The sequence below is a fragment of the Amphiura filiformis genome, chromosome 18 (genome assembly GCF_039555335.1).
Source record: "Amphiura filiformis chromosome 18, Afil_fr2py, whole genome shotgun sequence".
Lineage (NCBI taxonomy): Eukaryota > Metazoa > Echinodermata > Ophiuroidea > Amphilepidida > Amphiuridae > Amphiura > Amphiura filiformis.
The window spans coordinates 19,688,351-19,704,305 of record NC_092645.1 but is presented as its reverse complement, the minus strand read 5'-3'; the positions used below and the strand labels follow the sequence as shown (position 1 = coordinate 19,704,305).

The following is a 15,955-nucleotide window of genomic DNA, read 5'->3' as shown; positions in this document are numbered from 1 at the left end:
ACACTTTAGAGTACGTTTTAAAGTTTAGTTTAATACAGAACTATAATAGGTAATTAAATGGTCATTCACCATTGACAACATTGAAAGTTAGAAGCCGTAACTCAAAGATTACAGATTTCAGTTAGCAAAAAGACGTAAATCATCTTGCTCAGTACTTAAAGGAGTTTTAAAGAATATCTTAAATTATACTATCATAGACATTTGTTATAACTAGCGGGATACCCGCGCTTCGCGCGGGTCCCCGCTAGATGAGTAAATGGGAGCGTTCACTATAACAGGAAGAATTACTGAACAGGGAGAATCATCGAAAAGATACATTTGGATTTTCCGTTTCCATGTTATTTATTTATTTAAACCCGTTCCCATTTTTTTTCTAAATCTGTTATTTGTTACATTTCCCTTTTAGCTTCACTTTTTATTTGCTGCTTGTGATTTCCGGTTTCCATGTTTTTTTTTTAATTCTGTTATCATTATTATAGTTTCATTTTTTTCTTACATTTCCTGATTAGTTTCTTTCCTTCTTTGTTTCGTTCCCGTTTCATTTAGTTAATTTAACCCGCTGGCCTAATTACTTGTACCTCTTTTGTCATTTTAATTTCATTTTTCTTTATAGTAGGTCTACTGCTTCATTTTGTTTATACAACAAACATATTTTTCCCGTATACGTCCTCTCATAGCGTGTATGCGGACGTGTTCATCTTTATCATAATCCCGTGACCCGTCCATGTACCTTTTTGTCCTTTAATTTTTATTTATTTTTCCTTCTTTCTGTATTATCATGTCCACTGGTCTCTGGCTCGCAAGTCGCGTGGCTCTGCGCCGTTTACGCGCGCATTGGCGTAGTGCGCATTACGCTTGCGCGCTGACGCGCTGCCTGCCAGCTGCAGTGACGCGCAGGCTGGCAACTGATTTTCATAACAAAAACCCCGTTTTTATCCATATTTTCACTGTTTTTGCAGCCAATTCTTGACCGATTTCAACCAAATAAAGTCCAGGCAATTTCCCGTATATTCCTCGATCTCCCGTATGAATTTGGCGACATTTGGATCGAAACTGACGGAGCCTTTTACATAAACCACATAGATACATACACACATACAACATTCCCCTATTTATAGTAAGATGAATAAGATACAATTTTCAGTTAATGGTCCATATTTGAGTGAAACCAGACACTAGGTTTAGTTCGCAAATATATTAAAACTTGTTTTTCTCTAAATGGCATTTCTTGAGTTTCGGCTCTCTAGTTCTCAACCCTCGATCTCGATATGTAGCACCGAAAAAAATACCATTTTGCTTAAGGAGCAAAGTGATATAGTTTCTAAACACGAAATAAAACAAAATCGTATTGTGGTGGACGGTCACAAATCTACTTTGTTCTACCAACACGTAGGACACGTATGAGTATACACAGTCACAGTGACAATACTAATAATTAACTAACAATCTATATTTCAGTGGATACATGTATGACTAGATGTAATTCCTCTATGGATGTTAGTCGAGCTTGCCAGTGCGATGCTGAATGTTCTGATCGTGACGATTGCTGTGAAGATTACCCAAACCTCTGCTGGAATAACGGTATGATTTGTATCGTAGTATTTATTGTAGGACAGCATGCCCTATATAATGGTTCGACTATAAACTTTGATGCATGATGACTCGGGTTCCATTCAGGGCGGTGTTAACCCTGACTGGGTTCCAATCCATCCCGATACTCTTCGGATAGTCACAATCTAAGTAAACAGATGAAGTGAATAGGCAATTTCTATTCGGGTTGAATTTTCCCAGAGGGTGCATGACATTTAACTGTGTTCATTCCGTTAAATAGTCATACTCCTCCGGTCGAAGATATTTCTTAATTCTTCCACAGGGGTACTGTTGAGATTAAATGGAATAGCCCAATATATAGGCCTAGCTGTTAACGTTTGAGACATTTAATTTATACATGTACTTGAATAATTGTTTTTACTTTCTTTTGATTCACGTTTACAGAACCAACATGCGTAGACCGATGTGGTGATTATAACAACGAGTCATATCCTTGCCAATGCGACGAAGACTGCTGGTCACGAATGGATTGCTGCCATGACTACGTTACGCTATGTCGACGTATGTTTAAGTCTATTTCTAAATTTTCATTTTCCACCCTGATGTGGCAGTGACGTCACGGTTGTTTTATGCATATAGAATTGGCTTCATTATTAACTAAATGCAAACTATAGATGGCGTTATTTATCCTAATCATATTTCTTTATTTGCAAGGGTCGGTGATTAATACTGCCATCAAAACAGCTGGAATAGGTGAAACAAGAAACAAGGAAATTTTATAAACATATTTCATCAAACAATAAAAGGAATTATCTGTATTAAAAGCTTGAAAGAGTCATTTCCAGTAACTAAATAGCGCCACCAAGTTTGTCATTAATAGATACATTTTATATCCGAAAAGCTATAAAATGCCATAAAAGTGAATAAATTTGTAAAAGAGTGGAAATCAAAGTTGAAAATGACTAAAAAGCATCTGAATACATTCGCCTAAAATGTGGTTGTACATGATGTTTTGTTTGAAAAACTAATAAAATTATCTCATCAAACAACCGCGACGTCAAAACGTTGAGGCAGCTGTTTCGCGCGCGCATGTATGCGTCGTCTTTAAGCGAGTGCGTGTCTTTAAGCGCGTGCGATTGAGGGTAGAAAATGCTTTAATATGCTTTTACAACCAAGAAGTTTAACCTGTGAATATCTGTATGTACAGGATGTTTCAAACAAAGTATATGCCTACAGTTTGAAAAATGCCATTAAACCAAGAAGTAGGACGTATTTGGTCAAAATGCTACAGTTGACAGGACCAGAGCTGAATGTATTCGTCAAGGAGGCAATCAGGTAGAGGGCAAAGTAGAACAGTAAACTCACTTCAGAAGAACCAAGAACATACCAAACAGCCCTTTTCAGGCTACCTTTACCCCCCCCCCCAAAAGGAAAATGACATGTTGTAAATAAAAAGAAAGCAAGAAACAACAAAGTAAGAAAGTAAAAAACATAATAAAACGAAAAGGCATAAATAAGTAAGAAAAAATAAGTTTATTTGCAAGTATAGTGTAAGAGAAGTCCCATCCCACATCCATTTTGCCTACCAATTAATGCCACTTAACACAATCCATAGCCCATAGGCCAACCTGTAAAGCCATTCTCTAAATAAAGTTCGTTATTTTATGAAGTTATTATTGAAGAATGCTTGATATTCGATTCATGCATGGTTCGTGTACTCCTTTTCAATCTCCTCCGTGGAGGAGTGGAAAAACGAGTACATTTCTTTAAAAGAGCATATCTTCAAAAGTTGTGAGCTGATTGAAATATTTCTTTCGGTTTATTAAAGCTAATGATTTAAGGTATCCTTACATACCAACAAACATTAGAATTAGGAGAAAAAGGAGGGTTCTGTTTTTATTGAGACACCCTGTGTAACTGTAAAATCAATGGCATGTGACCATTAACATTAATAAGGACTGAATGGAACATGAAAATCATATGCTTTTATGCTTTCTTCTTTTGCGCGCGAAATTTTGACCAATGTTTACATTTTGTAGTAATTTTAGCTTCAAAATGAAAACAATTGTGCACATTTTTTGCTCATAAATTTATTTTACGGTCAATAAAACCCAATGCTTAGCCTTTCCACACATAATGACCCCCAATTTTTCTAGCTGTCACAGAATGACCGCCTTTTTTCAACAAATATCGTCACCAATAGACCCCTAGTGTCGTGGCACAATCCTGACAAGCACTTGGTGCTTCAAAGCAATCACACGATTATCAAACAGTTCTACAAGGCGATCGGTCAATTAATGTTATTTGACTTGGCGCAACTGCATTTTTACACGGCTCACAAAATTAGCCACTGAGTTATTAATGGTCACACGCCAGTGATTTTACAGTTGTGGGAGGACAAGATGTTGATTCAGCTATCAACTATTATTTTGACCAAATACATCATACTTTTTAATCTAGTAGCATTTTTCAAACTGTATAATCTATTTTTCGATATACTGTATACTTCTTGCCAAGAAGTATTTTTAAATACTTTAAATTCTTCAATTTAAGAATCAAGGATCCGTTTTCGTCACTTTTAATTATAAACTTTGATGAACTAAGTGGATATATTTAAATATGAGGTCAAATGTTAATCAAGGGTCAAAACTCAAATTATTGCTTCGCTTTGGTAAAAAAAAAGCTATACCATATTCCACAGGTCATATGGCTACAAAAAATATATAGTTTGAACTACCTACGATCAATCAGCAGAGGGTAGCAAGAACCTCGAGGGCCCGTGGACAAGGAGTAGTGTTCGACCCTTTTAACATCTCCTTTATCAGCCCTTTCCCTAACCTACTTCATTTTCGCTTTTGCTCGGGGCCCTGAAATTCGGGGCCCCTGGACTTCGTCCACCCTGTTCACCCGCTTGATACGCCCTGCCAATCAGTCTGATAGTTATTGGCGAAAAAGTCACAGGCTAAATTTTGGGTTTAACATGGGTCAATCACAAAAATCTTATCCGATTTCGATATAAATGGTTTCAAATTGGTTTTTTTTGTTATACATCTTATAATAGTTAACAAAAATTTAAGTTTTCACTATGTACGGCATTTTGTTACATTTTTAGACCATTTTCATCAACATTGGATAACTTTTCTGTGTATGGAGCCCAAATTCCAGCCTATATATTTCAAACTATATATTTTCTGAAATATGTGACCTGATCAATATTTATAGGTTTAAACCAAATTATTGGAATCAATTTGAGCTTAGGCCCCTGTGTAAACTTTGACCCTGGATATCTCGGAATGCCCTACATAAAAGCAAAACATGTTAGTTATACCTAATCTTACAATCACAATCAAGTTTTACCTGATTATTATTATTATTATTATTATTATTATTATTATTATTATTATTATTATTATTATTATTATTATTATTATTATTATCGTTATTATTATTATTAGAATTATTAGTATTACTATTATTGTTGTTGTTATTACTTTTTACAGCAACCAATTTACCTTGCAACAGAACTCATACTTACCTCAGTGGATCTCTTTACTCTTTATATTACCCCGACAACTATTTGAACGATCAAACATGTCACACACTTCTCGTAAATAATGACCCGATGGAAGAACTGTATCTTACAATCAGAGATTTTAATTTAGAAGATTCTACAAACTGCAGCCACGACAGTCTCACCATATTCGACGGCGATGACGATAATAGTCCACTTATTGGAAAATTTTGCGGAACACGTTATCCTTTATTTATAAGGGCAAACGGACCAAATATGACGCTGATTTTTGACACTGATTCCACCGTTACTAGCTCAGGATTTAGAATTGACATGGAAGTACAGCAAGGTAAATGACAACTACAAGTAAATTACCTAAGAACTTCTTAGCAAGGTCATAAAATAAATGATTTGTCTCAAAATGTATTAAATTTTTGGCCCACCTTTTTGTTATGTTTTGTTTATGTTTTGCTTGTTTTTTGTTGTTTTATTTGCTATGCGCCAAGTCCATTTCCACTTATTTATAATGCGCGCGGTTCTCTGAGACAAACGTTTGGTTTTATGGCCAAAAGTGATGTTGCAGTGCGCAAACCATAACGAACAATAAAACATAAATTTTTAATACATGTACTGGTTATAAATGAGGTTTAATCCAGCGAGATTATATCCCATTGGTTAAATCGGAAATATATTGTGCAAGGCATTATTAGATGTGCTTAAATATTAAATCCTGCAAACATTTTTTATCATTAGCATAGTGGATCTATTGTTCTAAACATGCTCACTTTGGAGCCCGCTTTGGAGGTTTCAGAAACAGAAAGCCTTAACTCACAATGTACTGTTCTCACAAAATGAGCATAAAGTTAACAAAATAACTTTCTGAGATATTTTAGATTTGCAATCCTTATTCCATGGCTCAGAGTTGGGACTTGCACACATGCATAGTACACAAAAGTTAATCACCGATTTGGGATCAAATGTCATTTAGGGGTCACTTCTAGTCTTTTACGAAATACCTTCAAAATGCTACTTCTCACACAAATTAGGTTGTACAGAGTTGAAACTTACACACATGCATTGACCTTAACGGGTGCGCAAATACTAATCTTCGATTTGGGGCCAAAGGTCATTAAGGGGTCATTTCATGTTCAAATCTAAAAATCTTCAAAAATGCATATCTGCTACATGTAAGATAGTTGATGCCACTTGCACAGAAAGGATCTTTATGACATCCTGAACATAGTAAAAATATTTCTGACCCCAAAGTTAAAGGGTCAAAGGTCAAATTTTAAAACTGGTGCAATCGAGCTTAAATTCAACAGGAACGATCCTTACGACATTCTAAACATGTTAAAATATTTATGACCCAGTTGTCATCTATTTTGGGGTCAAGGGTCATTAAAGGATTACTTCCGGTCATTCACAAAATTCCTTGACATGCTATTTCTCGCACAAATTATATAGTACTTGCATATATACATTGACCTTACTCATCATTCCAGAAAAATACAGAACTAATTTTTTTGGGATTAAAAAATATTATCCTGTATTGCCAAATGAAACATAGCTAAATCCTAATCATTTAGTTAGTCCTAACTGGAGATAAAAGAAAAAGCTCACTATTTTTCTAATTTCTTGAAAAAAGAGCCAACAATGCATAATTTTTGGCATGTTTTCTGACAATCGAGTCACACAAATCACAGACTTGGAACAAGACTAAGCATTCAACACTTGAGTATATGCCGAAATTTTGCTCTAATTTTCACTTTTTTGTGTTGCTTTAATAAATGGTTGGTTTTAAGAATGAAACATGTCTTTTCCATATAAAATGAAATTAATCTCAGTACAAGTCTTTGGGCTTGATTGTCACAGTTATTATTCCATCATCGTTATTCAAGCAATTCAAACGCCCGGTTCAAACGTACAATTTAAAACACCCTAAAACGCATGTTTTTGGCCCTCATTTTCAAAAATTGGCTAAATATTAAAATTTGACTTGATTTAGCTATGTTTCATGTGGCAAAACAGGATAATATTTTTTTTAAAAAAAAAAATGTGTTCTGTATTTTTCTGGAATAGGGAGTAGCTGATGCACAAAAGGTAAATACCTAATGAGGTCATAGGTCATTTATGAGTCATTTCTACTTAACGCCACAGCTAGGTTCAGATCTATAGATGGATCTAGTTTCTTTTGTTTTTTTGTCATGAATTGAATTTTGTCATGTTTGAATGTTTAATCTTCTATAGTGCTCCATTATGCTAATTTTGTTGGATAATGTCGTTACGAGCTTTCTACTCTCAACCCTCAATATGATTGATGATTTTGTTTTCAGAATGGAACTGCTCATTTTCGCTCACCGCTCCCGGAAATATATCCTCAAGTAACTTTCCTTCGAACTATAACAACTCTCAAATATGTTTTACGACGTTGACGGCATCACCAGGTGAACACGTAGCTATTGAGTTCTCGGATTTCCAAGTTGAATGGGATTATGACTTTCTTTATTTTTTCGACGGCAATGTTGCAGCCAATACTGCCCTCATTGGCATAACCACGGGTAACCAGTCATATTTTTCACCGCTAAAATCTAGTGGTGAGCAACTGCTACTCGTGTTTCAATCCGATACTAGTTTCACGGAACAAGGGTACCAAGCAGAATTTATCTCTGTAAAATGTGAGTAGACAATTAAGTTATATGCTGAACGGATTTGATCTGATCAGTGGCGTAACCAGGCAAGAGCCTCGGGGCCAATGGACCCAGGGGCAGTGTTGGGCCCTTTTAACATCTCCCGATTAGCCTTATCCCTAAACCCAATTCATTTTCACTTTTGCTCGGGCTTGGGCTACTGAGCCATCGGGACCCATCGCTACAAAATGTGGCTATAAAGTACAAGGCTTAGAATCGTACATTACAAGGCAGCTAGCCCAAAACATGGCCCTACTTGTAAATTCCTTCCTCACATAGGCCATGAAGGCCATACTGGGCACCCGATGTAGCCCACGTCCCGCGGTCACCTCTCGCAACTAATTAAATATGGCGGATTATCATGGCCGTGCAAGAGTATCGAGGACTGGAGGATTTAATACATTTACTCGATTACGAAGGGGAATAGCTCGGGCGACGATCGATTTGGACACAAATCTGGTCATTTTACACACACAACAAACGTTTTCTTTTAAGCCATATTGTAACATTTGATGACGTGGACGCTCTCAATATTTTTCAACATTCTGCTTTTTAAACGATTGTAATGTTAAACTAACATACGGTTGGTGCTGTAGTTTTAAAATCCGAGATTTTGAATAAAGCTTTAATAAAGTTTAATTATTATGATGGAAATATTGCGATGTTCATAACACAGTACATACATGGTGTGCGGGACGGTCATACACACATCGTAGTATGACCGACGGAGTGACATTTATTTATTTATTTATTAAAACCATATTTATACAAGGTTACCCTTCAGATAAATCTGCTATTACAGGGGCCCTGTTTCATGTCATAAAATATAAAGTACATAGTAATTGGTAGAATTATACATATTATTAATAACTTAAAACATCCAAACATACATCAACTTATACATAAAATAATATCTAAAGTCATTAAAATCATAAAGACCTTGGCTAGTTATTTACATATTCACTGGGTCATAAAACACATATTATGTAAAATAATTAATAACACAAACATTCAAATATAGAAGCATACATCAAAATACATCAATCTTTAAAAGTCATAAAGTAAAACTTTGGCGCATTATTTACATTTTTCATATATACATTTTACAAAATATTAAAAGTTCAGAAATTATTGTGAAGTGCCCGTTTGAACAAGATTGAGTTGTAATTGATTAACCTTAAATGTTGTGGCATCTCATTCCACGCTGTAACACCTCGAAAATGAAAAGTTCTTTTTCCTGCTTCTGACGAGACCTTGTTATATAAAGACATAGACCTGAGCTTGACTTTCTTACGTAGGCGTGGTGGGTGTTAACATAGGAAAATTTAGTTCGTAGGTAATCTGGGGCATTCTCTGTCAAGCATTTATGAACAAGATTAATACGATTGATATGAGAACGGTTTTTCAAAGTTTTCCATTTCAGAACATCATACCTATCCAAAACACGTGCCCTTGGGCCTTCGTTAAGTACTAACCTCGCAAGTCTATTTTGGAGAACTTGTAATTTGTTACTAAGATCCTTAGAGCAATTGTTCCATACAAGATTGCAATAATCAAAGAACGGCATTACGAGTGTATTGGCAAGTAATTTGGTAACTTTAGGTGGAACAGACTTTCTTAATCTACTCACTAGACCAATACGCTGAGAGATCTTTTTACAGGTATTGTGAACATGATCATCCCACTTTAGCAACGGATCAATCCATGTCCCAAGATACTTAAAATTGTCAACACGTTCAATGTCCTTACCACTTATAGATAAATTTATATTTTCACATTTTTCTATGCCCTTTTGTGTACCACATATCATGTATTTAGTTTTTGAAACGTTCAGAGAAAGTTTATTTCTTTCTAACCATTTTTCAACATTATTTAAATTGTCATTTAGTTTAGTGCACATATCATCGGCACATTTACTTGAATACATAAGTGCTGTATCATCAGCATAGAGTACAGTCTTACATGTGAGATTACTTGACAAATCGTTGACAAAAATAGAAAATAACAATGGTCCCAAGATTGTCCCTTGAGGGACACCAATAGTAATACATTTTTGATCGGACATGTATTGGTGACACCGGCGCTGGTAAAAAATTCCAGTTTTCTTTGCTTTACCTCAAATTGTTTGGCTTCAATTATTAAAAGGGGACATATCTCAATAAAAGCTAGCATTCATTGGAAAGAAATACTGATCCATTTTGTATGCAAATGTATCAAGTAGGAACGATAGGAAGTGGTATTTTGTTAATGATTTTGGCTTCTGTGTGCATAGGTAGTAGGGGCGTATGATGTAAGCTCGTAGAGCGTGTTCGGTAATGTTATAATAGTGCGTATTGGTCGTAGAACGTCCTCGGTAATGTCATCATCAATAGCATAATGTGGTAGTGCGTACGAGCTGCGACCGCATACTGAGAACGAGCGTGCGTAAGACCTCATCAGTGAACATGCGGGTATATTGGGTGGTTCTTTGGGCACGAGCCACTAGGGTAAAAATAAGGGCACCAGAAGGGAAAGGAAGGGCGGCAGAGTAAGAAGGGATGGAAAAAAGGATTTATTTAATGAAAAGAGGGCATACGAATTGTCTGTCTTTAGGTTGCTAGCATCTGTTATCCTTTTTTGCGTCATCGAAATTTAATTAGGCCAAGTTGTCAGGCTGTTGAAGGGGGCAGCAAAATTATTCACCTTTTCTCCAGCCCAACCCCCCCCCTCCAACGGAGGGGAGCGAGATGGGAACGCCAGTGAATGATTCGACGAATGATTGTTTAGCGCGGTTCAATGTATAGTTTGAACAAGTTGTGGACAGACAAAATGACAAAATTAGGGTCATTAATATTTAAATTTTCTATTCCATAATTGAGTGTCTACGATATTGCTATTAGCACGTTATTGAGTATTTTGTAGATGTAGATGTAGATGTAGATCTCCCAGTATAAGAACGGCCCATGGCACATTTCCGATTTTGGAAAAAAAAGTAACTTTTGCAATCTTGAATTCATATGGAAATATATGAATATGTGTTTTCTTTTGCTTCTAGCAATAACTTTGGATTGTTTACAACAACTTAGTAACTTCAGTGGCAGGTAAATAGAGGGCAGTATGGCACTCTCACCTGAAAATCTAAATTTTTACAAAAATGTGCCATGGGCCGTTCTTATACTGAGACACTCAATTATTATTGTCAATGTTTTGCTCTAATACGCAGCTTGTGACGTTACTCTCACGTCTCCTGGAATGGTATCTTCCACCAACTATCCTGAACATTATTACAATAATGATGTCTGCACCACAAGAATAACGGCTGATCCTGGCAAACAGATACGGATAATCTTCAGTGATTTTCAATTCGAAGGGAAGGTTAAAGTCAATGACACACGCCAATGTGTTAACGATTTTCTACAAATATATGATGCCAGCTACACAAAGTCTGACCAGTTGATTGGGACATTTTGTGGTGACGTTGTTCCTAAACCTATTCGATCATCTGGGAGGGAGCTATTTCTTTTCTTTTCATCGAATTTTGGGATATCTGGAATGGGATATAAAGCAGAAGTATTATTTGAAGACGGTAAGTTAGTTTACTATTTTAGATAATGTAACTAACCGTCATCAAAGATATTGTACATCTATATGCATATAGGAACACTGTAAGTATGACAGTGGTTGAAATTTAAACACCCCCTATGAAAGACATGACCCTAATCGTGCACACAAGGAGTGTGAATTTCAAATGGGGTTACCTGAATGGATGACTCCATTTGAAATCTTCACTCCCCGTGTGTGAGATTATGTCTTTCATAAGGGGTGTGTGAGTTTCAACTGGAATAGCCCAGTTTTAAATGGCTCCTTAGCGCAGTATTATTAGAACTACTAAATTACATGTTCATATTGCTATTAAAAATGTATGTCCCAAAAATTACTGCTGCTTACAGGTAAAGAAAGTTTATTCCCCAAAGAGCTGTTCAGTCCAACCAGGGACAATTTCGTACTACTTCACAAATAGCACATAATGAAAATCGTATTTTAGCTTACTCATTGGAATAATTCATGCATTTGTGGCAAACAGGTTAAATCGGGTTATATTAAGGTCAATTAAACGTTTTTAAAACCTTTGATATGAAAAACACTACTAGAGCACGTTTTAAAAATGTTGTCAAAATGGGTTTATTTTTCAAAATATTATTCTGTGTACTCTTTCAGTAACATTTTAAAATGCTATGCATCAAGTTATTAAAAGTTTTGTTTGGAATGTTATTAGAACGTTTTATGCAAAAGGTAAAGGTAAAGGATTCGAATTTGTATTTTACAGGACGGAGTGCCCATCTCTCTAACGATTAGGCCAGACTCCAACCGTGAAATGGTGCTGTGAGGGGATCACACATCTCCACAGCAAGTCTGTTACCTTCCAGCATTTAAGAATACCGGCACCCATTTTATACACCTGGGTGGAGAAGAGTAATCGAGATAATGTGCCTTATACTCTCGGGCACTATACGATGGCGTCGCCAGGCTCAAACCCCAACCTCTCGATTATCAGTCGGATCCCGCTCCGCTTGGCCACCGTTTTATACCTTTTATATAACCCGACATTTAAACGTTTTCTGTAAAACGTTTGTGTTTGTTGGGAGTTATAGCCGAATACGCACTACTTTGATATGTGGAAAGTAATATCTTACTGATCGAAAACCACGCTGGCCGGAATTTATCAAGCCTTTGCCATTCTAAATATGTTACTTGTATATTTTTTAGACCAACAATTTAGCAGTTATGAAACCCAAATGTTTTTATAATTCCAGGGTTAAGACCACCCTTAAACGTTCATGTCAATGTTATTGCTGAAGTGAATTGTACTCCAAGTAGTGATTATAGAAATGCAAGTTCTTAGCACGTTTTGCCCTATCAGCCCCGACAAACATTTTCCTCATTAAAGGCCCTTTCAGTGATCCCAGCGAAAGTGCAAAAAATAAAATTAAAATTAAAATTGTTTACGAATTGCTTAAAAGTGAATAATAAGTCATTAAAATTGTATTTTGGAATGAAAAAATAAATTGGCAAAAACGAGGAAAACAGCAGTATTATCAAAGTTGGGGCCCCATTCAAATACATGTAGCTAATTTATAGACTGTCACTATATAAATTACAGATTTCATGTGAAATGCCTTATTTTGTCTCAAATACATGGTTTTCGGCTGAACCACTGGCCATCCTATCAGGCTATGTTAGCCCATCTATGACAATGACAAAGGTACCAAAAACTGAATTATGATAATTTTTACGATTGTCCGGCTGAGCTAATCACTGAATAGGGCTTTAATTGGTCATGCTTATTATTCTAGGATATTCTGTCAAGGGATACTCCAGCAGGGCATTCCGCGGAGGATTCATAGGCAAGATACGTGTGCCAGTCTATGGTGTTGCCAACAACTGGCGTATTGAGGTGACTTTTAGAAGACGGATCTACGGTCTGGAGGTAAGGAGCCCATCAAGGTCATTGCAAGGGGGGGGAGGTAAGAACTCTTGCCCCTCCCATGCCCCCGGGGGGGGGGCACGTCATCAATTTTTAGGTGGGTATGCTCCCGGAATTTTGAGGTAGGGGTCTATGGGAGCTGCTACTGGTAGCTGGTCTTTTGGAGCCGCGAACAGTCACAATCATGCGTCTTTCTTGGCTTTCTGGTTGAAAATAGCCTAAAAAGTGTGAGGAATGAGCAAATAAGGGACTGAAATGATCAAAATCAAAAGGTCTTTTCAGTGTTTTGTTTTGGTCAAAAACATGGGTCTTTTGGAGGGAACATGCCTGCATAGTCATTTGTGTTGAGTGCTTCCCTAGTAAAAACCCAAAATTACGAAACAATTTTGCACGCATTTGTATATTTTTGTAAAATACCCCATACCTCTCCCAACACACCCCCACCCCACACGCGCGCGATAACTAAAAACGTTTCGGGTACCGCCACTGGGTACATTGGAAAATGGCAGGGGGAGAATTTGTATAGAATACTCGAACAGGTATCATACTCTATAGGCATAACATCTAAGTCTCGGTCATGAAAGAATGTACCTTTTGCGTCAGCGTACTTTTCGTGCAATAACACGATTCTTAAAAGCCGTGTTTGTGCGTGATGTTGGCGTGGTATACTCGACACAAATATCCGTAGGTACCAAAGTTGGCTCTCATGATCGACAATATTATTATAGATATTACCTCAGTTATTGAAAACTGTTTCTGATGCACATGAAACCCTCATTCCACACCATCAATATTTTGACTTGTTTTTTTTATTTCCTTGCAGCTTATGGAATGTGATGGTAAGCTTGCTGATATCCCTGATAACGGAGCTGACAAGATGCACTTTATCCTGGATGCGGGTAAAGATGACAAGAAGATCTTGCATCGTGGCGATAAAATCGAGGTTGAATTCATTGCCAAGACCTTCAAACGAGCTCGAGATGTCAAATTTAAAGCCTTTTTTAAACCTAATCATTTTGATATTATGTAAATAGATCCAAATAGCAAATTCAACGTGATTTTAAACTCTTCACAAAAAGTAACGCAGTCGTTATAAATACACACAATAAAGCTTTAGAACTATTTATCGTATTCACAATATTTTAACATAGAAAGAAGGGTGGTATATTTGCTGCATTTTGATGCCCCGTTCGTCCACTGTTGTTCAATATCAACAACACGTTGGTGTTTTTAAAGAAAAATTTAAAAGTTGCAGTTATCAATGGTACACAAGCATTGTGGCATGTAAAACCCGCGCTGAATTCAAATCAATATAAATAACTGCAACTTTTTAAATTCGGATTTTTTTGCTTTAAAAATAGAGCTCAGTATTGTTGTTAATATTCAGCGACATTGAAGGAAAGGGTATCATAATTCGTCTTTATTTCTATGTTAAAATATTGTTATATACGATGAGCTCTGGAGCTATAGGCGTATTTACTTTGAACCCCTCCGTTACCTTTAGTGAAGTCTTTAGATCGTTTGTCTCTACTGCTCTCCGATCATTACATTTTTGCCTCCGTACTGATAATGCTGCATAATGGCAGTCTTTAACCATTAGCAAAAAATTGCAGGAACTATTTCATTTCACTTTCTTTTTTTACAGTTTGAATAATAATATAAAACTTCTATCTGATATTTTAACATTAGTTATAGCATTTATTAAACGGGTTTAAAAAACAGTCAAAACTTCTTTACAAGTGTTTGATTCCAATCATTGTATTCAGTAATAATTCAACAGTATTCAACAACAAATAAAATTCGGAGCAGGTTGAATTTTTTACCCCTGTACAACCAAATGTTCAATTTTTACCCAAAAATGAAATTAACTTTAGGTCGTAGGTCGATAGGTCATAGATAACACAAACTATACATTTTTGAAATCCTTGTGATCAAACGAATAATTTGCAATGTGTGGACATTATGTTTTTATCACACAGTGCACAATGATTCAGATAAGGAGCTGTACTAATAACGAGCCTTAATTGATATCCAACATAGCATACTTTATCGATATAATAGTGAACCTTATTTTGGTAAATCCTCTGATATAGGAAAATACCAGTTGGTTATAGCAAACCTTTGACATAGCAGGCGTGTATCTCATTGGCAGCTTATAAGGAGACTAATATTATGTTATGAATAAACGTTTTATATCCACAATTCCAATGTTAAAAGTTACCATTTGTCATGTTTGTTCAAACCTGTTAATTCATGTCTACGCCATACATCAAAGAGATGTTACTAATATTAATTATTATGGTATAATGATGGTCAAGAATAACAAAATTAAAATTTGACCGAAATTATACATTATGGCTTTATGGCATGTTTGTTAGTGTCAAGATTTTAATGTTACACTGGTTCATAGGTCTATATCACACATTGGACTGGGACTAAGACTTCGGATTAAGAAGTAATGATTGATGTAACGATTTAATCCATTTTGCTGATTTTTGCAATTTGATTGATAAGGTCGTATGCATAATCTTGTTCTTCTCCAATTTGATACCAATTTTTTACCAAACACTCAAAATTGACAAAGATTAATACCAGTTTATTAAAGTTGCAAATCAAAACAATACAGGCGGGCGAAATTGCTAAGCGTGGCACAGTGTCGACACCCTATATTATAAATATAAACTTAATACTCCGTTGGTGAGCGACGGGCGAGTGGTATTTCACCGAACGCAAGAAAAGGAG

General features: G+C 36.1%; 1 protein-coding gene across 1 annotated transcript; it reads left to right on the top strand.

Annotated features, from left to right (window-relative positions):
• The first annotated feature begins 1,463 nt into the window (after positions 1-1,463).
• On the top strand, positions 1,464-15,570 carry LOC140139398 (CUB domain-containing protein 2-like). The gene is made up of 7 exons (XM_072161160.1): positions 1,464-1,581; positions 1,996-2,112; positions 5,052-5,411; positions 7,396-7,737; positions 10,952-11,314; positions 13,083-13,216; positions 14,037-15,570. The coding sequence occupies exons 1-7, from the start codon at positions 1,470-1,472 to the stop codon at positions 14,241-14,243; spliced, it is 1,635 nt and encodes a 544-aa protein (XP_072017261.1). The 5' UTR covers positions 1,464-1,469; the 3' UTR covers positions 14,244-15,570.
• Positions 15,571-15,955: the final 385 nt, after the last annotated feature.